General features: G+C 35.7%; 1 protein-coding gene across 1 annotated transcript; it reads left to right on the top strand.

Annotated features, from left to right (window-relative positions):
• Positions 1–7958: 7958 nt before the first annotated feature.
• LOC121374193 lies at positions 7959–19423 on the top strand. The gene is made up of 10 exons (XM_041501175.1): positions 7959–8094; positions 9511–9628; positions 11267–11405; positions 12322–12522; positions 12871–13101; positions 14613–14768; positions 15665–15757; positions 16377–16536; positions 17953–18075; positions 18776–19423. Exons 1-10 carry the CDS (start codon positions 8064–8066, stop codon positions 19258–19260), a joined length of 1737 nt encoding a protein of 578 aa, XP_041357109.1. The 5' UTR covers positions 7959–8063; the 3' UTR covers positions 19261–19423.
• The last annotated feature ends 4710 nt before the right edge of the window (positions 19424–24133 follow it).

Genomic DNA, 24133 nt, shown 5'->3' with positions numbered 1-24133 from the left:
TATATTTTCTTGTTTAGAATATCAGTGTCTGTATATTTAATGTGTTTCTGGTCGTTTTAATATTTGTAAGTAGCCCCACCTAGATTTCTTTTGGAAATAATTTCGTACGTACAAAAAAGCTATATTTTAGGAAATAAAATGCAATTTAACTTAGTATAAATATTAGAACGATCAGAAACACGTTTAATATACAGCCACTAATGTTTTATGCAGAAACAAATTATTTGATATGTAATTACAATCGTTAAAAAATTATGTTAGTTGATAACATCTTGAAAGTTGCAGCAAACTCATGAATGACCCTTTAATAACTACTACAAGACTTACTAGTAGTTCTGCTCCTACTATTACTGTTACTATTGTACTACTGACAGACAATTTGGAATCGAAGCACTCAAAGATACATTTACACCGAAGAGTGGCAAGCCTCTTGAAGACAATTAATCTTTATATCTAATCTGAATGTTCATTGGCATTAACATATTTTATATTCAAGATTTCAGTTTTAATAACGCACACATTTATACGATCGTTTAATAGCTATTTTCAGGGCAATGTGTGGAAAGTACCAAAGATAGAAAAGGAATTTGAACACAAGTAAGGATCCAGAACAGAAAAGAAATCAAAATGAGGATTTAAACAATTCCAAACCTTCTGCGTATATGCATTGGCTGTAATTTTCTAACATGTTGAACCAAGGCTCCCAATTTTTAGAATTAAATTCCTTGTACTGACAATATCGAAATAATATATAGTTTTTAATTTGTAACTGCTATAAGTATAATATTCTTAATTATATTAAATGTATTTAGTAAGATTTTTGTATTCTTGATATTGGAATCACAATGAAGATGGATCTTTTAAGGTTATAAATGGTATTTTATAAATGTTTACTCCATTCTAAAACAGAAAACATGTATCCTAAACGAGAATATTTTCTTTGGGATATAGGTACAACAGTGGTGTGAATTAACAATTTATACATTTCTGTACACGGTATTGGTCTCTCAGAAATATTTCTACTGTGTATGGAAGTATTTGGGTGTCGCACCTTCTGTAGGTTTTGGTAGTTGTTTTGTTTTTGTTTTTCTTCTTCTCCCGGGGGGGGGGGGGGGGGGGGGGGGCGGTACGTAGCCCAGTGGTAAAGCGCTCGCACCATGCGCGGTCGGTATGGGATCGATCCCCGTCGGTGGGCCCATTGGGTTATTTCTCTTTCCAGCCAATGCACCACGACTGGTATATCAAAGGCCGTGGTATATGCTGTCCTGTCTGTGTGATGGTGCATATAAAAGATCCCTTGCTACTAGTGGAAAAATTTCGCGGGTTTCCTCTCTAAGACTGTCAAAATTATCATGTTTGACATCCAACAGCCGATGATTAATAAATCAATGTGCTCTAGTGGTGTCGTTAAACAAAACAAACCTCTTTTTCTCCCGCCACCACTACAATAATAACAGCAGCAGCAGCAACCACCACTACTGCTACCACTACTACTACTACTATTACTACTACTGTTACTACTACTACTACTACTACTACTACTACTACTATTTTTGCTTATACAGCATAATAATTGTATTATATAGCTAGGTACGTGTCTGGCGTGTGGTTCAATTCATTCATTCATTTATTTCCACATGTATATTTATGAAATGGCCCATACAAAACAAAAAAAAAGAATTATAATGAATACACACGTTCAGTGACATATGAATACATTTAAATTTGTATATCACATGAGAAGTGGTTTATTGAAGTCAGTACACAAAGAACAACATTTGTATAACTGAACACAGTTCAATGGTATACAGCAATATGTATGGTTAATAACACTATGGAGCAATATGTTAGTGTATGCTTTGTGTGTTCACGTTTGTGTTTTGTGAGTTGCGTGCTTATGTTGTGTGTTGTGCGTTTTATATGTGTTACATGTATGTAATGTGTGTAATGTAATGTATGTAAATAATGTGTAGAAATATGTGTGTGTGTGTGTGTGTGTGTGTGTGTGTGTGTGTGTGTGTAATGTGTGTTTATATGTGTGGATGTTTGTGTGTGATTATGTATATGTGTATGTGTGCGTGTCTGTGCATATAAAAGATCCCTTGCTGCATGCCGTGGTATGTATTGTCCTGTCTATGGGAAAGCGGACCTTGCAACCTCCCTCTCTCCTCCACATCTCTCCCAAATGTCGAAATAACCATATGTATGACACGAAATACAAGTTATTTAAAATAAGCAGAAGAGTCGTTAAATTCATATAGTATTTGTTTTGCTTTGTGAACGTGTATGAGTATGCATAGATGTTGGAAGATATCGATGTCGGCAAGTGGAGGAGCCAGCTACATTACCTCGCATTGAATGGATGGGTGGGGGCGCGGCAGATCATAACTTTTAGTTGGTAGGTCAGTGTGCCCCACCCACGGTTATGCGGTTACAGGTGCGGATACAAGGGTGGAGGTGCTGGGCTGTGCAGTCTCTTAAAACTTCGACGAGACCCGAAAACCAGAGTTTAACATTTCCATTATTATACATGTATCTAGGGTTTCAAACGAATCACTATATATTTGTTCATGGATCACACTTAACATTGTGATTACATTAACATGGGAAAACGTTTTCTCACCAGCTCATTATGCCCGAACGTTTTCATCGGGTTTGTCCCGAATGTGACGAGTTTTCAATTCAATTCCAATAATCTATTTTATGTATGGATCATATAAAATGGCATGGCATACATTGGACAGCATAATAAAAAAATTGTTTTATTTAATGACGCTACTAGAGCACATTGATTTTTTATCTTTTCATCGGTTATTAGACGTCAAACATATGATCATTCTGACACTGGTTTTTTTAGAAAAACCCCGCTGTCACCACATAGGCTACTCTTTTTACTACAGGCAGCAAGGGATCTTTTATTTGCGCTTCCCATAGGCAGGATAGCACAAACCATGGCCTTTGTTGAACCAGTTATGGATCACTGGTCGGTGCAAGTGGTTTACACCTACCCATTGAGCCTTGCGGAGCACTCACTCAGGGTTTGGAGTCGGTATCTGGATTAAAAATTCCATGCCTCGACTGGGATCCGAACCCAGTACCTACCAGTCTGTAGACCGATGGCCTAACCACGACGCCACCCGAGGCCGGTAGGACAGCATAATAACATAAAATGGTTAAATCAAATATATAGTAATAGTAATGATGGTAATGATTATATACATGTAATATGTATACGATGTGTACATGTATATGTACGTAGTGTGTATATGTGTTAATTCAAATTACTCCAGCACTTGGGGACGCACTTGCCCATCACCCACCCACCAACCCCCACCTCCCCACCGATCCCCATATCTCGGCCACTTAGTGTGTGTGTGACAGTGACTTGTACATTATGTTATATAATATAGCGGGTGCGGTTTGTTCTGAATGACACATTCCCAGTCTGGAGCTCCACGCGGTAAGACGTGTTTGTTTCGCTTGTGCACACTGCACGTGCTTTCGTGTGCTCGACTTGGGGGTCCTTCATTTCGTTGTTTTTGTCAGCGAAATGAAGTGTTCTACTGGGATGTATGCGGCCATTGGAACTGATTGAACGCTGGAACGCTTCTCGTTTCGACAGTCTGCACCACCAGGTTGGATTCTTTTTCAGCGAGATTCCTCGCCTCCACGTTTTTCTCCGTCTGACTATGTTGACTTGTTTTTTCGTGACTCGTATGACGGCCATTCTGCAGAACGCCACGGTTGTTCGCGTTTAGTCTCTACATGTCCGAGCCTGTCCTAGCAGCACTGGAAGATTGACCGCCCCACTCTAAGAAGAAATAGGAAGCGGGGTCGGCCCCTACTACTCTTTTTCTAGACTTTACATTGTTTTATAGTGATACCATCTCGTATCCTCCGGAGTCGGGCCCGTCCGCACCACTATACCAACCCATGACGACTGGACTATACCCTAGTCTGATACTCTACTCGTTCAGACGGATCCGGCTTCTCAAGATCTGTATTTCAGCACAGCACTACACCTTCAACGTCTATCGACTGTCAATCTAGGGGTTTTCTTGACGGGATGCAACCCATCTCGTCCCTTTAAGCTGTGCACCCAAACGGCCTTAACGAGGCCACTCACGTGGACATATCGATCGGACTTTAAACGTTTAGATCTGCGTTCAAAATTTTATGTCGAAATTACTTCTTTTTTGTAATATTATTAAATAGTCCGATCCTCTCTTCTTTCTCTTATTTCATTTTGGACTGTCCTTCTAAAATGCTCCAAATTATATAAATATTCGGCCGAGCAGTCAATTCTTTTTTATTTTTGGCTTGTAACCTTTTTCTTTTTTTTCTTTAATTTATTAACTTTTTTACTAATTGCTATTTTCAAAATTCTGCCCATTTTCACCTCCCCCCCCCCCCCCCTCCATCCCGAGTCAGGCCACCGATCTTATCGGAGGTCGAACTCGGGATGGGCGTGTTCGAAACCCTAGTGGTATATGGGCACGTTAAACTAGTTATCATCATCATCATCTGAATGACAAGTGATACAGTTGAGCAGTATGTTGTACGCATACAGACCCTGTCTGAAAGGATGAAGATGTTACGGTAAGTCGGACCGAGTCCGCTTAAGTGTAGATCTATGTAGTTTCACACGTTATCACTGCTCAAGTAGAGATGTCAAACTAATCGATAATATAGTTGTTTGATGATGGGGGAGTGATAAAGCCTGCGTGATATGTACTGTCACTGGTGACAAAACAGATCGGTCGGTTACGGAATCGCTGGTATGATTCGTTGCATCGGCCGAGGAGATCCGAGTAGATTCGTAACTAACCGTTACAATTATCGTGAAGTACTGAAAACAAATATAAATGTTTGTTTGTTTTGTTTAACGACGCCACTAGAGCACTTTGATTTGTTAATCATCGGCTATTGGGTGTCAAGCATTTGGTAATTTTAACTCGAAGCAAAAATCTTAAAGATAAAACGATTTACAATAAAATTGGATTTATTATTATTATTTTTAAAATTATTATTTAATCACATAATAGTCACGGGGGGCTATCATATGTCGTGGTCCACTACATCCTAATAACATAAGTGCCTACATTTTCTCCATAGAATATACCATGACACATCAGATATGTATTAAAAAAAAAAAAAAAAAAAATAATAATAATAATAATAATAATCCCCCCAAAACATCACAATACTGATGTTAATAAAACCGGTAGATATACTTATTACAAGTTTGTCCAAACTGCGGCGTCGCTAGCAGACAATGCAACGTCTGGTAATGTAAACCACCAAATTCACACCTGCCTAACAAAAATCACAGTTAAAGGCAACTAAAATAATAGATCAATTAACTAAGTAAAAAGTCATTTTATCGTTTTAGTATGGACAAAACATGGGTCATTGTTGGACAGTTAATCGTTTTGTTCTGTAGTCAGTTTGACAATGGAAGTTTATTTTGAATAGAAAAAATAATGCATAGGCCTACTTATTTCTGGCTTACTGGTATGGATATTACATGTATTACAAAACATTGCGACGCATGCCTCTTATCATTCCACACAACAAGAAAGAAAAAAACCCAGACCGGTAGGCCTACACTCGTTTCTTCAACTCTAAGACTAATGAGACGTGCCCAGTCGTAAAGCGCTCGCCTGATGCGCGATCGGTCAAGGATCGATCCCCGTCGGTGGGCTCATTGGGCTATTTCTCGTTTTAGCCAGTGCGCCACGACTGGTATATCAAAGGCCGTGGTATATGTTATCCTGTATTGGGCACATATATTAAAGATCCCTTGATACTAACGGGAAAATGTAGTGGGTTTTCCATATTTAAAATTATAAGTAAAACAAATTACCAAATGTTTGACATACAATTGCCGAAGGTTAATTTTAAAATGTGCTCTAGTGTTGTTGTTAAACAAATCAAACGTTAACGTTTGTATCACGTAACTATGCCTGCTTACTAGAGGGTGGATTCAATGGGATGGAGCAAAATGATTACGACCGTTATATATGAGCAATGCGGTCAAAATGGCCCCAGGATGAAACGGTCCAAGGATGAAACGGTCCTGAACATGTAAGTCAAAACGGCCAAAGAAAATAGTCAAAAACGGCCAAAGGAAAAAGTCAAAACGGCGAAAGGAAAAGGTCAAAACGGCCAAACAAAAATAGTCATAACAGCCAAAGGAAATAGTTATCATCAAGTCCGATATAAGCAATATATATATCACAGGCAGAACACATGTGAAAACAATATCTATTACCAGTACTGCCCCTCCAAAACTATCTATAAAAACAACCAAAACAACGGTATTACTGGTAACAATGTATTACTTGTACAACTTTTCATAACAGAAGCTGTATCACAATAACATTTTACCATCCCAGCATGCATGCATCCATCGTCGGCCCGATATTGGCAAATGGTCGGACATGAGCGGCTACCATCAGAAAAGTTTTCCTTTTCCCTACATAAACACTAATGTACCATATAAAATAGAAGGGGCCCAAAAGACGTTCTTGTTTTTGAAAATAGAACTTAAAGGTCCTTGACAGATGGTCGGAATAAGTTTGCATTTATGGTGTATTCTGTAATATATTTTGTTTGACAAAAAAATAGGGGGGGGGGGGGGGGGGGGGCGCCTGAATCCGCGCCTACACACACACACACACACACACGCACGCGCACACACACAATGTTCAGCTCATTATAAAGACATTTTGCCTACAACGGCCCACTGCTTGGCACGAATTTACCATCAGGCATAAATAATAATTAAATAGATACGTTTATATTTTGTTTGAATTTATATTTAAAAAAAATAATAATAAAAAGAGAAAAATGCTTTGTCTACACAGCACAAAGAAATTTGGTTTACATGTACAGCGGCCCGCTGTCGGTCCTTCGTCAGCGTGGTGATATTTTTCATGGCTATATCAGCATAATCAGGTATAAAGGATACATTTTGTATTAATAAATTATTAATGTCATTTCTTACACACCCGTTGGTGAGAACACCATGCGTTATTTAATATAACATATGGATTGTTTACACACGTACGTGTGTTAAGAATGTCAAGACATACGACTGGCTGCTCCTAGGTGATGACCAGGGCCCCGTTCCACAAAGAGATCTTAGCCTTAAGATCACCTTAAGTGCATTATTGCCTTATGCACAAAAGTTGATCTTACCGCCAAGATTGCTTCGTGGAACAGGGCCAAGGTCACCAGTACCATGTATCCAATGAAACACAACACGGTGGAAATAGATTACACTGTAACGTATAGTTAACCTGACAAACCTGACAAGTACAACGGCTGTAAAATACTTTTAGTAGAAAAAGATGTTAAAATTTGCTTACAACATGTTTTTTGAAGCTATATAAGAAATAGAATAATACATTCGTGTCCGTTAGATACCATTTATCTCACAACTCGTTGTTTAAAAACGTATCAAACTCGCTTTCGCTCGTTAGATAAATTTTAAAACAACTCGTTGTGAGATAAATGGTATCTAACGGCCACTCATATATTATTCTATATATGTTTTGGCCGTCTTGACTTGTCATAATGCCCGTGTTTACTTTTTCACTTTGGTAGTTTTTACTTTTCTTAAAGGCCGTTTTGGCTTGTACACAGTCCAAAGGCCTTTAACAAAAATAACTGACGTTGTTTTGGTTCGTTTTCGTTAGTTACTCGACTCTGTGTGTACCGAGTTACGCACACATCCGAAAACATACGAACTGTATCAATTCGTTGAAACTATCATTCGGCTATTTCCGCTTTTTTCGTATGATCTTTTCCTGTATTTATAATTGTTAGCCCTTGTGGGGTTTTTTCATTTTCACTGGGAATCCACATTAATTTTATATATTCCTGAAATATGAATTTGAAATAAATATTTATTATAAGCCAATTTGTTGTATTCTAACTCACGTGATGCCATCGAAGAAAGATGGTCGCTTTTGTGTACCATCTTTCTGCCTGGCCTGGTTGAACTGAGCTGAATTTGATACGTTTTAGAGATATATCACTTTCCACTCACCTAAATAATGTGGAGGATATTCAGTGGGATTCCAAGAGGTACTATTGTCATGTGTTTTTTTATCAGCCGATTGCTCTCAATTTGACCTAAAATTTACCGTTCGACTGAGATGTATTTTTGATGACCTTGTCTGAATAATATTACTAATATTATTAGTTTTTACTAACACTTCCACACGTCTTAAATCAAACAATGAGCATTTTAAGCACACATATTGTTGTACATATGCAATTTATTGCACATCGAGAATATTTTATTCTTGTGTCTGTAGTTTAATTACTTTTTAAAAGTTTGTAAAGGTCATTTGATTTGTTATGTTTGTAGACGTCAGTGACGTAATATTCTAAATATAGCAACATGTAACCTGGAATTTCCATTCCTAATATTTTGTTCAAGATGCCTGACATGAACCGCATATCTGTTATTTCAGTTTGTATAAGTATGTGTCTATGATATATAATATACTATTAGTCTTACACATTACAGAGTTCTTGTTATTATACATATTGACATAAATGAAACATAATTTAATTAAAATAAGTTTGGTAACCAGATTAAAGGGGCATACCCTAGTTTCAGCCCATGAAAATGCACACTGAGTTTAGTTAATCTACAAACCTGCAACACATTTGGATAAAGTTACAATTGATTGAAAAATGAGTCTGTGACTTTGAAATGCTGAAATACCCTTTAAAAATAGACTAAAACTCGACTCCATAACTGTTACTTCTCAGAAGCACGTGCATTTTTAAAAATATGAGAAATGCATTTTGTGATATTAAAAACACCAGGATGACCATAAACACTTCCAATGTATGGAAATGGATAATCTAAACCATAAAAACCTGGAATTTCCATTTCTAATATTTTGTTCAAGATGCCTGACATGAACCGCATATCTGTTATTTCAGTTTGTATATAAGTATGTGTCTATGATATATAATATAATATTAGTCTTACACATTACAGAGTTCTTGTTATTATACATATTGACATAAATGAAACATAATTTAATTAAAATAAGTTTGGTAACCAGATTAAAGGGGCATACCCTAGTTTCAGCCCATGAAAATGCACACTGAGTTTAGTTAATCTACAAACCTGCAACACATTTGGATAAAGTTACAATTGATTGAAAAATGAGTCTGACTTTGAAATGCTGAAATACCCTTTAAAAATAGACTAAAACTCGACTCCATAACTGTTACTTCTCAGAAGCACGTGCATTTTTAAAAATATGAGAAATGCATTTTGTGATATTAAAAACACCAGGATGACCATAAACACTTCCAATGTATGGAAATGGATAATCTAAACCATAAAATCTAAAAGTCAAGTATGATTTCAATTATCAAAAACAGCTCTAATAGTAAAATATATGCCTCAGTGTTTAAAAACTAGGGTATGTCCCTTTAAAAATCCTAAACTTTTAGACAATTATTGTTAACTTTCAGCGATTCGACAACACTGGAATGGACCGCGTGCAGCAGCTGGTATTTACAAGGAGGAAGAGACACTCTGTGACTGTGAGCCACCGATCAGTTGTGTACACACCAGACAGAACTGCATAAGGTATCGACATGTATATATATCGTATATGTTAACCTCTTACTTTACCTCTGCAAGGCTTGAAAATGACTGGGAATAGACAGCAGATCCGCTCAAAGAGCACAAAGAGCTTTCTGATAATCAGTTACGCTGCTGTTGCTTTCCATAATAGTATTTGAGAATTCATAAATTTTAGGAGTGAAAGTGTAAATGTCAGGGTTAGAAATTAACCCATCAAGTGCTACCATATAATGATAATATAGGATATATGGGCAACTAGTGCTGAATTAATTTCACACCAATAACATATTTTCATTGCTTTATATAAGCTGTAACTTTTCAATAAATACAAATTGATGGATAAAACTATTTGAAAATATGTTCTGAATTTCGTTGAGGTCATTGCCCAATCAATATTAGTCGCATAATTTTATTTTACCTGTTCAAAAATGTTGGAAGCACCGAATCCCCTCAAAGTCGTCGTTGTCACTTAAATAAAAAAACCGGGGAAATCGGAAGCCATTTTGGACAACTGTCAAACTTCCTACACTATCGAACAAAAACCCCAACCTTGCCCCTTAAACTCTCGATAACATGTTGTTGCCGATTTCATTGGATATTTGAAACTACGAACTACCAATCAACATTCATTTCATAACATTCACAAGCTGGAAGTTCCCCTGTTCACATGTACAAAACGTGCTTGCTGAAACATGACTATAGTAGCGACACACACTGGTGACCCAGGTAAAACAGCACGACTATAGTTGCAACATGCATTGGAAGGCTTAAAAAATATTTCCACTGGGTCTGGAGGACTAGTAAGCTAGAAAAGCTGCTAGTCCACAGGAAAAATCACTAGACAGTCTTCCTGACAAGATGAAGTGAAACCTATGTGGGTTCTATCAAGCTGTTAAAGAGACTGTTCTGAGTTTGCGATAACAGAGTCTTGTTGGTGACTACTATTTCATACTATATACATTTTCTTGTTTAGAATACCAGTGTCTGTATATTGAATGTGTTTGCGGTTGTATACTAATATTTGTAGCACTCAGTTTTGACTTTAATTCATGAATATATTTTTTCGTACGTACAAAATTATTGGGAGGTAAACTCCAGTTTGGGCTACTACAAACATTAGGACAACAACACACACCTTGTAAATACTACAGACACTGGTATTTTAAATAAGAAAATATATTTAATTTGTATGTTATGTTATCGAAAAGGCCCTGTTGGTCGGAAACATTTTACAATGGTTGTAAACTCAGGACTGTCCCATTAAGGAACACACATTACCATGGTGTTATGGCGAAATAGCCAAACAGTCAGCATCAGAGTTACTGATCCGGTGGACTAGCATCATTTAAATTATACTCATTCCTAGAGATCTCTACTCATCAAAGGCAAGAAGGCGAATGTTAGTTTCTATTCCTGGATGTGTTATGCATTGTTTGTCTAAAATTTTCAAGTTAAAAAATGCTACACACTACAGGTCTAATTCTGCTCTTTTTTTAATATATGGCTGTTCATTTCTGTTTATTTATAATTGAGCAGTTATAAATAATACATCTCCAGACAGAAAGTACTAAAAATTATGCATTTTTTCAAATATATATTTTTAAAACGAATTTGTTCATGAGAATTTTTTTCTCTTTCTAGTTTTGAGAGGTCTCAGGATAGGTCAGATGAGAGTGGAAAGGACACTGACAGAGAGCAGTATGATTGGTGGAAACGTCCACACCCCAACTTCTGGTCTCTCTTCACGGGCTCTCACTGCGCACTGGAGGCTGTCACTTGGGTACGCACATTTAATAACTGTTTTAATTCTGTCTTGTAAATACTATCTGTTTCGTTGATTATCACAAATAGTGACCACACACTGGAGTGACAGTGCACTTGAGGCTGTCACTTGGGTACGCACATTTAATAACTGTTTTAATTCTGTCTTGTAAATACTATCTGTGTTTCGTTTATTATTACAAATAGTGCTTGACTGTGCACTGGAGATTGTCACTTGGGTACACACATTTAATCATTGTTTTAATTCTGTCTTGTAAATACTATCTGGTGCTTGATGTTTTGATGCAAGACTAAAATATGTATATACTCACTGGATAAAAGTTCTTGTGAACCAAATAGAATGGTCTCAAAATCAAGAACAAAATTTGTAAATGGTTAAAACTTTACGAAGATGTCATGATGTTTGTGAATGACCAATAAATAGTTTCTTGAAAACAAATTGATTTTACCTTCATTATTGTTAAACATACACCTTGTGCAATACATGTACAGGAATGTTTGTGTTTTTAGGAGTATATATATATATTAATCACTGTTAATTAATATTAATGATTGTGTTACTTAATAAAGCATGACCATAAGGATACGAAATGTACCTAATTTTATAAGTGGTTGTAGGCCTCCCTAACTTGCACGAATGGTCTTTTCATTCAAGTATGGGCATTAACTGATTTACCATTAAGTAAACTTTACTGACTAAGTCCTTGCAATGCATCTTTTATTTTGTTTTAAACTAAGTAGTTAGAAAAAAAGATTATGTAAACCAAAATAGGTGGCGCAAATATTTTGACATAACCCCTTAACCTGCTAATTGTGAATTTTTAATCCAATAGACTTGTTTTCAGATTGTTGTATAAATGGAACTACCTTAGTAATTGTGGTTAGGTAAATATTTTTGTTTTTATTATTGTTAGGGAGCAGCAGTCGTGCTCGGTATTAAGCTTTCTCACCTGAGGATTCACGGAGTGCGATGTGTGCCTGATGATGAAAAGCGGGAGAGGACAAAGCGATGTCTACTCTATCACATAGCGTTTGCCTTACCCGGCAGTCAGACCACGAAGAGTGTGCTCGACTCAAAGACTCCACTACAGAACGATGCAAAAAGAACTGATGCGGTATGTTATCCGTAACATTACAATTACTGAACATGTGACTTTAGAATGTTTTAAACTCATAAGATTGAAGATTTTAAAGATTTTAAGTCTGACAAGGAGGAATATAGATAATATATTCAGTTATTGTGAGAAAGTTTTGATTAAAGTTTTTTTTCAATTGAAGCTTACTAACTAGTCTTTGAGGATTGTCCTTAGCTTGATATACAAGACACATTTTCTATCTTTAAAAATATTCTGTAATTGGGATTGGGTTTTATTTAATTCTTCAAACCTAAATTTAATAATAAAATGAAAATACTGCTTTATATTTCGTAGTGTAAAGATTACTATTGTTGTTGGTTTTTTTAGCCAGAGGAAACAGACCCAGTTACCAAGGTGATGACAGAATTCAAGAACATATGTAGCAAATACACAGCAATTGGGAAGAACATAATGGGCCTGACGAAGGCTCGAGATGGTAACATGGAGAGTGCGGTTGAAGACCTGACAGAGTCGAGTGAGCTGGGTCACACCGGGGCCCAGTTCAACACAGGACTGTGTTTCGAGCTCGGACAGGGAGTGAACTCGAGTCTTGCTCAGGTATTTGTCTCTAGACTTACTTAACATAGATTATTTACTGCTGTAACTATAACAGGCACCTAATCTTAAGACTTTTTAGTACATGGATTTTTAAATGATGTAGCTATAACACGGACTGAATGCAAGTCTATTTAGCAGGACTAGCTCTGTGTGAGCAAGATTTTTCGTGAAATTGTGATGACAAAAAAGCAAAACTTGCAGAAATATTTTGACAAAATACCAATTATTACATGAAATGTTTTTACCAAATTAAAATAAAATTTGCCAATTGTCCCAAAACTTGTCACATTTGGTGAGTGGCAGAGCTAGCCCTGATTTGGGTATTTATTGTGACACTTTTAAGTACATGGCTTATTAAGTGACGCTGATAGCTGTAAGACATGGAGTGGACACGTCGTGCTTTGGTTGTTGTCTGGACTCTTTTTTTTTCTTCTTTCTTAGCATGGTTTATTTAGTAGTTAGCTATGGCAAGGGGATCCAGGAGGGGTTTAAGCACACGGACACATAATATAATTTAGGTTTTTTTTTCATGGATTAATTTATAAAAAGGTCAGTGAAAAACATTTTCAGGGCTTATAGCCAAGTAATCGGTGGAATAACCATTTTTGTCTTGTCTTGACAAAGTCAAAAGGCAAGATACAGTACTCCACCATATTGCACCATTGACAGTCATGTTGTTTAATAAATTACCACATTTCATGATTTGCCATATGCTATGATGAATTATCATGTTGTACTATAAACCAGCATGTATTATATTACTATTTTGTGATGACTCACCATATTGTACTATAAACCACAGTACACTGTAGATCCTGAAATTAATGCAATCATAATATTAATGCAAAAAATGCGAGTTTGTGTTATTCACATGAATAATATGACACATTTATTTCTATCTTTTGTTTTTTTCCCACATTTAAAAAAACAAAAACAAAGATTAAAATTATAATACATTTATAAAACAATTGGAGTGCAATAGAGATGTCAGCCAAGTGTGACGATTGCAGGGTATTTGACTACCCTGTCAAAAGCTGACACAATCCATCGCGCGTGAATGGGTTTTAGCATGCTAATCCTGAGGTCAACCGTTTCTTTATTTTTACTGTTAAGTTCGCAGCAACTTTGTCAGCATACCACTTTTATAATGACTTTGAAATCGCCATTCACAAATAAGTGAAAGTAATGGACTTGTACATTCTTAGGAAGATACAGTTGTAATGGTTTGAGTTGATCTCACCAAAAACACTAGGGACGACACAGGTTAATTGATGTGTACACAGACATGTTAGTGAGTTGATCTCATTGTAACTCTGATTTAACCAAAAAGTACACAGACATGTGTTGTTAGGAAAGTTATATTTCATAGGGAGGCTACTCGCATTAATTTCATGTCTCATTTTTGCCCACCGTTGCTCGCATTAATTTAGGGACGCATTAATTTCTGAATCAACAGTATTAATTTTCTTTGACGACTCACCATATTGTACCATAAACCTCTTATGTTTTAGGCTGCCAAGTTTTACAGCCAGGCTGCAGCCAAAGATCACCCAGAAGCTCTGTACAACCTCGCCATGCTCTACCTCAAGGGAGAGGGCGGAGTTGCACAAGACACATCAAGAGCTCTCTCGCTTCTAGAGCGGGCCGCTCACCAAGGGTTAACACAGGTAGGTGTGTTAGTGACGAGACAAAATACTTGTCTCTTACTATGTGTTGTCTAATGCTGATGTGCTGAAATGATTTTTGTTTATATAGCATGAGTGTTGCCAGGATTATTTTTTCAAGGGGTTCGTTTTTATAATGAACTAATACATTTTCAATTTATTTTTTCGAGGCGAAGATCTACATAAAAGAATTTTGCCAAAAGTGTGTTTGTAACCCCTTGAACACCTCCCACCCCGGTAATCCACCTGGATAACTTTACCAACTGATGTCTTTTGCTTGTATAAAAAACAGTCAGAGATACAATCTTTTTTTTTTTTTCATTCTCACTTATATTTTCTTTTTTACTTTTTAAAACTTTTTCTTGCTGAGCCATGTGCCTTAGACTGCATGTTTACAGCTTTGGTTAAAGGGACATACCCTAGTTTTTAAACACTAACGCATATTTTTTACTATTATAACAATTTTTTGTAACTTATATCATATTTTACTTTGATTTTATTGTTTAGATTATCCATTTCCCTACATCCGAAGTGTTTTTGGTCATCCTTGTGTTTTTAATATCACAAAATGCATTTCTCATATTTTTAAAAACTCACGTGCATCTGAGAAGTAACAGTTATGGAGGGTATTTCACCATTTCAAAGTCACAGACTCATGTTTCACTCAATTGTAACTTTATCCAAATGTGTTACAGGTTTGTAGATTAACTAAACTTAGTGTTAATTTTCACGGATTGAAACTAGAGTATGTCCCTTTAATGCTAGCAATTTGTAACTTGAGACTGGCTAATTTTGACAAATATTCAAATTAAACTGAGTTGTTACGTATTTGTGTTACAGGCTGCTCTGAGTTCACAGGCTTGGACATACATGTACCTGGATATATCTTTATGTTTTAGGCTCAGATATTCCTGGGCGTTTACTACACTGAGGAGGAGAAAGAAGACATGGAGAAGGCTGTAATTTTTTTCAATATGGCCGCAGAACAAGATGTGAGTGGACAGATAACTCTGTTTTGTTACTGTGAAAGAAGATGAATTGATCAAGCTTTGTTAATCATTGATACAGATAGTGTGCAAATGTAAATATTATTAAGACCCCTAATGGACTATAGGTTTCATCTCTGTCTGTACATCTGTCTCTCCATCCATCTGTCCCACATTTAGTTTTCCAAACATTTTATTTCCACAATGTCTTGAGATATTGAGCTAAAATTTTGTGTATAGCTTAATCATGGCGATTTATTCATTATTTTTTTTTACAGTTATGGCCCTTGAAATTAGGAGGTATCAAAATGTATTGTTCCTGTTAGGAGACATGTATTACTTTAGCAGTACTCTCAGAATGCTTGTTGAAATAATTATGTTACGTATTACAGATTTTCGGGTTATAAGTGATTTCCCGCCCCCTACCAGATTTTGTTTAGTAACTTCGTGACTACTTACTCATGTGCTATTAATAACTTTTATTTGAAGTGCAATAAAATTTTTTACAAATGGATGTCAGACCAACATGCTTGTTAATGAAGGGAGATAACTGCCAATTATAAATTGGTTCACGTTTATCATAGTTAGTTTTGTTATCTCATTACAACTATTTTATATTTCTTAGGACCCCGAAGCACAGTATTTCTTGGGTATTTGCTACGAGCAGGGCTGGGGTGTTGAGATGAATGAATGTAAGGCGGCCAGCTTGTACAGTGCGGCATCTCGGAATGGACACGATGGAGCTATGTACAACCTTGGTGTTTTCCACGAGTATGGATTCGGAGGTAGGCTTCACTTTTAAATTTAACAGCAGGCCCTAATCTAGAATTGAGAAAGTACGAGAAGTGACTTGTCCCTTTCCAAATGAAAGGGGAGAAGTTTTGAAGTTTCATAAAAATAGGCGAAGTGAACATTTATCGGTACATTCGTAACATCCAAAATAGAAAGACTGTCTGACATACAGCGACAAGGTGACAAGTAAGCTGTGACAATAAACAACTCGGGGTCTTGACGACTGTTTGATTTTGTTTTTGAAATCGGATTAGGTCTAGAATAGTATGCTGTCTTTGACCTCTCACTACTGACAATAACTTGGCGACTTGAGCTGACTATTGGCCGAAAAAAGTGCTATTTTCGCCGGCAAGATTAGGGCCTGATAACAGTGTATTTAAGACAATCTGACACTGACAGTAAGATCTTGTTGTCACAGAGTTCACATGGGTCATGAATAAAAATCTAGGCTAAATACTGTTTTTGTCTCATTTAAAATAACACTAAGTGTTATTAACTAGGTGTTATTGCCAATTTGGATAAAATAAAAATGAATATATTAAATTGTGATAATGATCACAACAAAGTTCTTTAAAAAGATCGGGGTGTGGTAGGATCTTGCTCAGTTGCTAGCCTGAGGTGCTTTGTTCATAGGGTCGAACCCCCTCGGTGGACCCATTCTCTGACTTTAGTACTATTCTGTCTGTGGGAAAGTGTATATAAAAGATCCCTTGTTGCTTCTGGAAAAATGTTGTGAGTTTCTCTAAGACTATATGAGATAATTATGAAATGTTTGACATCTAGTAGCTGATGCTCCAGTGGTTTCATTAAACAAAGCAAACTTTAACTTTAAAATGGTCAGCAATAAGTCACGAAAAATCATGGAATTTAGTTAATGAAGTTTATAAACCCACATAATTTTGTTTTATTTGTTCTTAATTGTATTTTTTGATGTTTGCTAGGGTGTAATTGATCATTCATTTGTTCATTTGTTTGTCTTGATGTGTCACTTTCTTATTTTGAGCTACATGTGGGAAAAAATTCCCATCCATGATAAAATGACAGTTATAATAAATATGACATAACTATGATAAATATGACAAAAATGTGATAAATATTCATTTCTGATAAAAATATTACCCATCAATGATAAAATGAGACATCTAGATAAAAAAAAAAAAACCCAAACATGATCCATCTATTGTAACATTTGAAATCTGCAATAAAGTAAGCTACCTAAATAATAACCTGTGGTCCATTTAATGATCAAATATGATATATTTGTAATAAAATATGACACATCTTTGATAATATGACATATTTTGGATAAAAATGTAACACATGACTAATAAAATATAAACATCTTTAACACAATATAATTAATTTGTGATAAAATACAAAATACCATATTTTTCTTCCTCTGATTTAAGGTTTACCCAAAGACCGTGTTTCTGCTCTAGATCTGTTCAGCCAGTCTGCAAGTCTTGGCAATGAGAGTGCGTATTTTAAGCTGCAGGAGTGGTACGCTAATGCAGCCTTGCTGGAGTGGTCAGGTGAGACATTTTATTCTTCAAAACAACCACAAGTCTCTTAGGAACATGGCTTAGTCCTAATAGTATGTTTCAGGTTTTACTTAACTTCCCAAGAGATGTAGTCTCATATTTTTGCTCGGCTTAGCCTCCTGGGAAAATATTCTACAAAATATACAACATTTTTGTATTAATCACATGAATAATTATACACAACTACAATTATAGTTTCTGTAGGGTTTTGTGGGAACTTTATTGTGTTGGACTTGTACAGTGATTGAGATACCTTTATATTTTGTTTTCACACACACATATATATCAACATTCTAACAAAAAATTACCTATTCCATTTGTATAAAATTTGCCCATTGGGCTATTTCTCGTTCTAGCCAGTGCACCACGACTGGTATATAAAAGGCTGTGGTATGTGTTATCCTGTCTGTGGAATGGTGCATATAAAAGATCCCTTGCTGCTAATCGGAAAGAGTAGCCCATGAAGTGGCGACAGCGGGTTTCCTCTCTCAATATCTGTGTTGTCCTTAACCATATGTCCGACATCATATAACCGTAATTAAATGTGTTGAGTGCGTCGTTAAATAAATAATTTCCTTCCTTGTATAAAATTTGGAATATCACTCATGGAATAAACGTAATCGCCATAACATATGTACAGTTGTAGTAAAGGATTGCAAATGGTCATCATGTTGTTTTTTAACAATTTCAGCCAAGTTTGAGAGGCACGCCAACCCACTGTTAGATGGTCCTTCGGTAGCCACGGTTACAAAGTCACAGCCATCAGAACAAGCCATGTTGCCAGGTTTCAACTCGTCTGCCTCGTTACCAAGTCTGACGACCCAAGTCTGTTGTCCTCAGAGTAATACACAAAGTTCTCTGCCACTCAGCCCCTCTGTGTCATCTCCCACTCTATCCGACTTGGTGAAGCGCAATATAAACCAGCTTAGCATTGGACATCAGTTTCTTTCTGGATTCACGAAGTCTGCCACAGAGAACTTCATTCTAGGACAGTTTTTTACAAAAAGTAAAAGAGCAGAACCAAAAGCAAGCTTTTTTCTCGGTGACGAATGTGAGGAGGCAAGGGAGACGACTGTCATCCAGCCCCTGTTTGACATTCCAGAAGGACACTTCTGCACAACTGGATTAAACCGAACACATACTATGACAGACCTTGTGTCTGTTGCTTGTCCTTGACGAAATCAGTCAAAAGAGTAGTCTTTGACAGTGTTATGATAGGTTTTTTTCTCTCAAATTGTCAGATGCTTGATTAGTGCTTGATAAAGTATATCTTTACAATGTCCAAATCACAGACAGTAATTGAGATGTTTGACAATGTTAAAGTGTGTGGTACTGAGAGTGACTAAATCTTTGACGGTGATACAGTGTGTTATTCTGAAAATAACAAATGTTTGACAATTGTGTATCAAAATACAGTGTCTAAATGTCTGACAGAATTACAATATCTTGTGTCAAGATGCAATGTTAAAATGTGTTGTTTCCCTGAGTGATTAAATCTCCCACCTTGTTACAGTTGAGGATGTGAAACCCATTTAACAATTAAAAGCTGAATTGATCTTTAAAACTATATGCCAACTTTAAATAAAGATCAATTATTAGCACTTCAGATCAAATCCAGACTACCTTATGCAAACAATTTTTTGCAAACAAAACAGAGCTGAAATCGGATAAAGAAAGACATGTTTTTTGTAATGGCACACTGAACACATTTTAATTATATAGAAATATGGTTTAAAGACTACAGATAATGATAGAAAAATTATAGAAAAACTGAACAATGGCATCACTGAATAACATTCATTTCAACTTATTTTCGTGCTAATATCCATTTACGGTTCAAGCATGCTGTCCTGGGCATACACCTCAGCTATCTGGGCTGTCTATCCAGGACAGTGGGTTAGTTGCTAATTGTTAGTTGTTAGTGAGAGAGAAGAGGGTGTAGTGGCCTTACACCTAGCCATTGAGTCGTTAAAACTCGCTCTGTGTGGGAGCTGGTACTGGTCTGCGAACCCTGTACCTACCAGCCTTATGTCCGATGGCTTAACGACAACACCACCGAGGCCAGTACTGAATAACATGTAATTCTTTAGACTGTTTAATCAGTCAGTGTTATGGTATGTTAATCCCTGGATGTTTAGATGAAGTTTAGTAGTAGAGTGCTTGCCTGAGGTGTGATGAGTCGCAGGATCAATCGCCCTCGATGGATACTGTTTCGTTTTCCCCCCCCCCCCCCGTCTCAACCAGTGCCTCATGATTGGTACGTTAAAGGCCATGGTATGTACTGTCCTGTTAGGAAAGTGCATAAAAGATCCATTCCTGCTTTATCAGAAGTAGCCCATGTGGAGTATGTGTGTTTACTATCTTTCAACAAAGTGTCAAATGATAATATTTTTAAACTCCAAATAGACATAGGTTAAGCATTTGCTGTGGTGTTAAACAAGTAGTCCTTTCCTTTGTTACAAGACAAGACCAGACAAGACAATTGTTATTCAGTATAAAGGCCATAGGCCCATAATACAGTCAGAAACTGTTACAGTTTGCAGTGTTCACACTGGATAGCATTTTGGTATATATCGAGTGATTAATTTACAAACAGTTTATTAGCCAAATCCTAAATATTGTAGCCACTTTATATGAAAATAAGCAGTTGACTAATTTGTCAATAGACCGGGTGAACTGTGAGTATGTAATGTAAATGATACAGTGTTACAGTATTTTCTGAAGTTTTATCTCTCTCGTTAGTTGTTACATTGTGTTAGGTAATAGGCATAGAAATAAATTGAGTATGGTTGTTCAGAAACCAAATTTTTACGGTTAGTTGTCGTATGTTTACAAGTATTTGGTGCCTATTATACGCAGAAAATTACGTTAGTATGGAAGGTGGGTGATAAAAGAAAGTAATTGATGTATAATTTGAACTCTATTATTTGTACTGTATGCAGCTATTACAACAGTTTAACAGTTGTAAATTTATGTGCAAAACTAAGCTACCAAGTTCACAATAAAAATAATCTGAGTTCAAAATATACATGTACATCAATATTTTCTTTTGTATTTGCGATGATCCCTATTCTGTAATTTTACATGAAAAAATATGACTGCTGACTGTAAATGCAGGGCTTTAGATTGCATCAAAGTTGAGGCGATAAACTTTGTGCCCAGAATACATATGCCCAAAATAATCACACCCAAATTAAGTACAAACGTGCTGACCTCAAAATATTTCACCTCAAAACCACTAAAATGTTAGTGTATTCACATTAAAATAACTTGAAAAGCATTTCTGAATATTGACAACTCTCCAGTATCTGTTAATAACAGTACTGAACTAAAACAACCTTCCTGTGCTCAGAAAAGACAAAAGTACCCATTGTGCCCAAGTTCGTGAGATCTAAAGCTCTGAAATGTAAAGTTGCAATGTTTTTAAAATTGGCTCCACGACAGGCACCTCATTCTCTTCAAAATATTACCACCACCTAAATTTTGATAGTAGTTCATGAATGAATGACAAATTATAAATATGTCTTTGAAGGGATATAAGTGTCATAACCTATAGGTTACCAGGCCCATATTTTATGGAAACCTGTACATGAGTTATCGGACACCATTCTTATTTAGATGCATGGGAAATTTATAGAATATCGGACTGAATTTGGTTATATATTTTTAATACTCTGATAGTACAGGGTCTTACCATTAGTGTATATGTATATTCCACTATATACAACATGTATTACTGAATATTTTGTTTATGATTCTTGACTATTACTATGCAGTTTTATAAACCCATAACATTTAGATACATGTATTTTCAGGTTTCCATTTTAAGTGCACTTCCACATGTTAATTTAATACATGTTTAGTAAATTTATCCGATATATTTTTTAAGACCATTTTCAGCATGTCTGACCAAAGAAAAGTTGTAGTAACAAGATTGTCTGTGGAATAATTGCAGTCTTTTTGTTTTTACAATATTGTTGCACTGGTGGTTATATTATCTTCAGGTATGTGTGGCTTTGTAAATAGTGATCATGACAGTGTTCTGTGCACTGGTGGTACTCTTTACGCACAATCGATCATAAACATTCATTTTAAATTGTGTCACCTTGGTTACATGATAACACTGAAAACAACAGGTCTCAGAAATAGTAAAAATTACTCCCATTTCTTGCGCAAGTTTAGTTCCATGTAACCCATTTTTCATTTTGCGCAAGTTTTATCATTTTATCAAAGCGATTTACTTTATACATTATTATAAAGTATTTACTACTCTATTATAATATTAGTCTTGTCCATCATTTACATGTTATGCTAATTATGTATATATATATATTTTTTTTTTAAATATGTATATATCTGCTACTTCTTGGCTTGGTCCAGACGTGTGACATATATATGTTTTAATACCCAACACAGTACTTATAGTTTCTATGTAATGGCTGAAAAATCTCTACAATATACTTTGTAATGTTATATTTTATGTTTCTCATTCATTTAAATTTACCCAGTATGTAACATCATTACGTGGAGAGGCATATATATAAGTCAACCACCTATTTGTCAGTCCACTTCGTTTATTGAATTTATCAAATTTAGGAGATAATATATCAAAAAATTATTTTAACAAATTAAGCAGAATGAAATGGGTTACCTGTAATATTTTTGGTGTAACTCATAAATGGCTTACACATCTTTCAGTTATCGGAAACCTCAGCAAAGGTAAAGCGCTTGCTTGATGCACGGTTGGTTTGGGATCAATCCCTGTCAGTGGGCCCATTGGGCTATTTCTTGCTCCAGCCAGTGCACCACGACTGGTACATCAAAGGCTGTGGTATGTGCTATCCTGTCTATGGGATGGTGCATATGAAAGATCGCTTGCTGCTAATCGAAAAGAGTAGCCCTTCATTACCTATGGTCCTTAACCAAATGTCTGACGCCATATAACCATAAATAAAATGTGTTGAGTGTGTTGTTAAATAAAACATTTCCTTCCTTCCTTTTCCCCATTGGAGTTTTAAAAAAACTTAATTTTGAAGACTTTTAAACTGGTAACCAAGGTGATGAACTAGAATTATATATAGTAATATCATGCATAAATTGGGTACAATTTCTTTATGACAGTATGTATATAACTTCTAGACTTGTATCCCAGCTGACATTACACGCACAAACACAAACATTATCATTAATATAATCCTTCAGTTCTGTTGTCATGACAAGTAGGACCCAGTGGCATTCATGAATTTTTTTTATCGTAAAATGTTTTTGAAAATAATTGGGATCATATTATTTAGCATATCATACATGAACATTAATAATTTCTATGGGCATTTGAAAACTAATGAAATCTCCACCGAATGCTACTTTTAAACCAATTTGTTGTTTTTAATCATTTCATTCCAACAAATGCTAGTACTGTAAATATTTTATCTCATGTCGCCTCAACATTAATTTTTTTTTTTTTTCATGTCCTAATTGTGTGACATTACTTTCAAGTCATAGATTTTTTTTTTCTACTACTAGTTGCAGGTTTACTTCACAGTTTTATTTGTGAGGAATGCAGTTCAACAACAACAAAAAATTGTTGTACTTAAACATTTATCTGAATCACCTTTTAGGTCCTTTTTCACTAAAACTTCATAATAATTGTGCCAAAATTCCAAGGCCTAGGGCTTACATAAATGTAACTGTTATTGTCCTATGATTGTGCATGGTCCGAGTGACTGTATGCGTTTAAAAGGTCATGATTATTTAGAAGATGTGTTTTTGTGTTCTTTTCCCTAATAAATGACTGATGTTTAGATATTTTATAAACATACTTGTTCTCAAACAGGTTCATGTTCCATGTCAACAAATCATTGGCCATGATGTGAGATTTACTTTTTGTGTTGAAACTTCAATTAAAATTTTCTGATTTTGTACTCATTTTGATCTTTGGAATGTAATATAAATTTTCTTTAAAAGGTTAAAAAAAAGAAAAGAATCGTTGGCCATATGCCACATTTAACATTTTAAAGATGATTTTTATAGTATGTATTTCTGCTTTTGT

Source organism: Gigantopelta aegis, chromosome 6, assembly GCF_016097555.1.
Source record: "Gigantopelta aegis isolate Gae_Host chromosome 6, Gae_host_genome, whole genome shotgun sequence".
Lineage (NCBI taxonomy): Eukaryota > Metazoa > Mollusca > Gastropoda > Neomphalida > Peltospiridae > Gigantopelta > Gigantopelta aegis.
This window is presented reverse-complemented; position numbering and strand designations above follow the sequence as displayed.

Bases quoted from the DNA above. Each gene is read 5' to 3' on its own strand.
- LOC121374193 (XM_041501175.1), top strand. From the start codon at position 8,064: ATGTGGAGGATATTCAGTGGGATTCCAAGAG. The intron at 8,095-9,510 runs GTACTATTGTCA...GTTAACTTTCAG, and splicing joins ATTCAGTGGGATTCCAAGAG to CGATTCGACAACACTGGAAT. The intron at 14,769-15,664 runs GTAGGTGTGTTA...TTTATGTTTTAG, and splicing joins CTCACCAAGGGTTAACACAG to GCTCAGATATTCCTGGGCGT.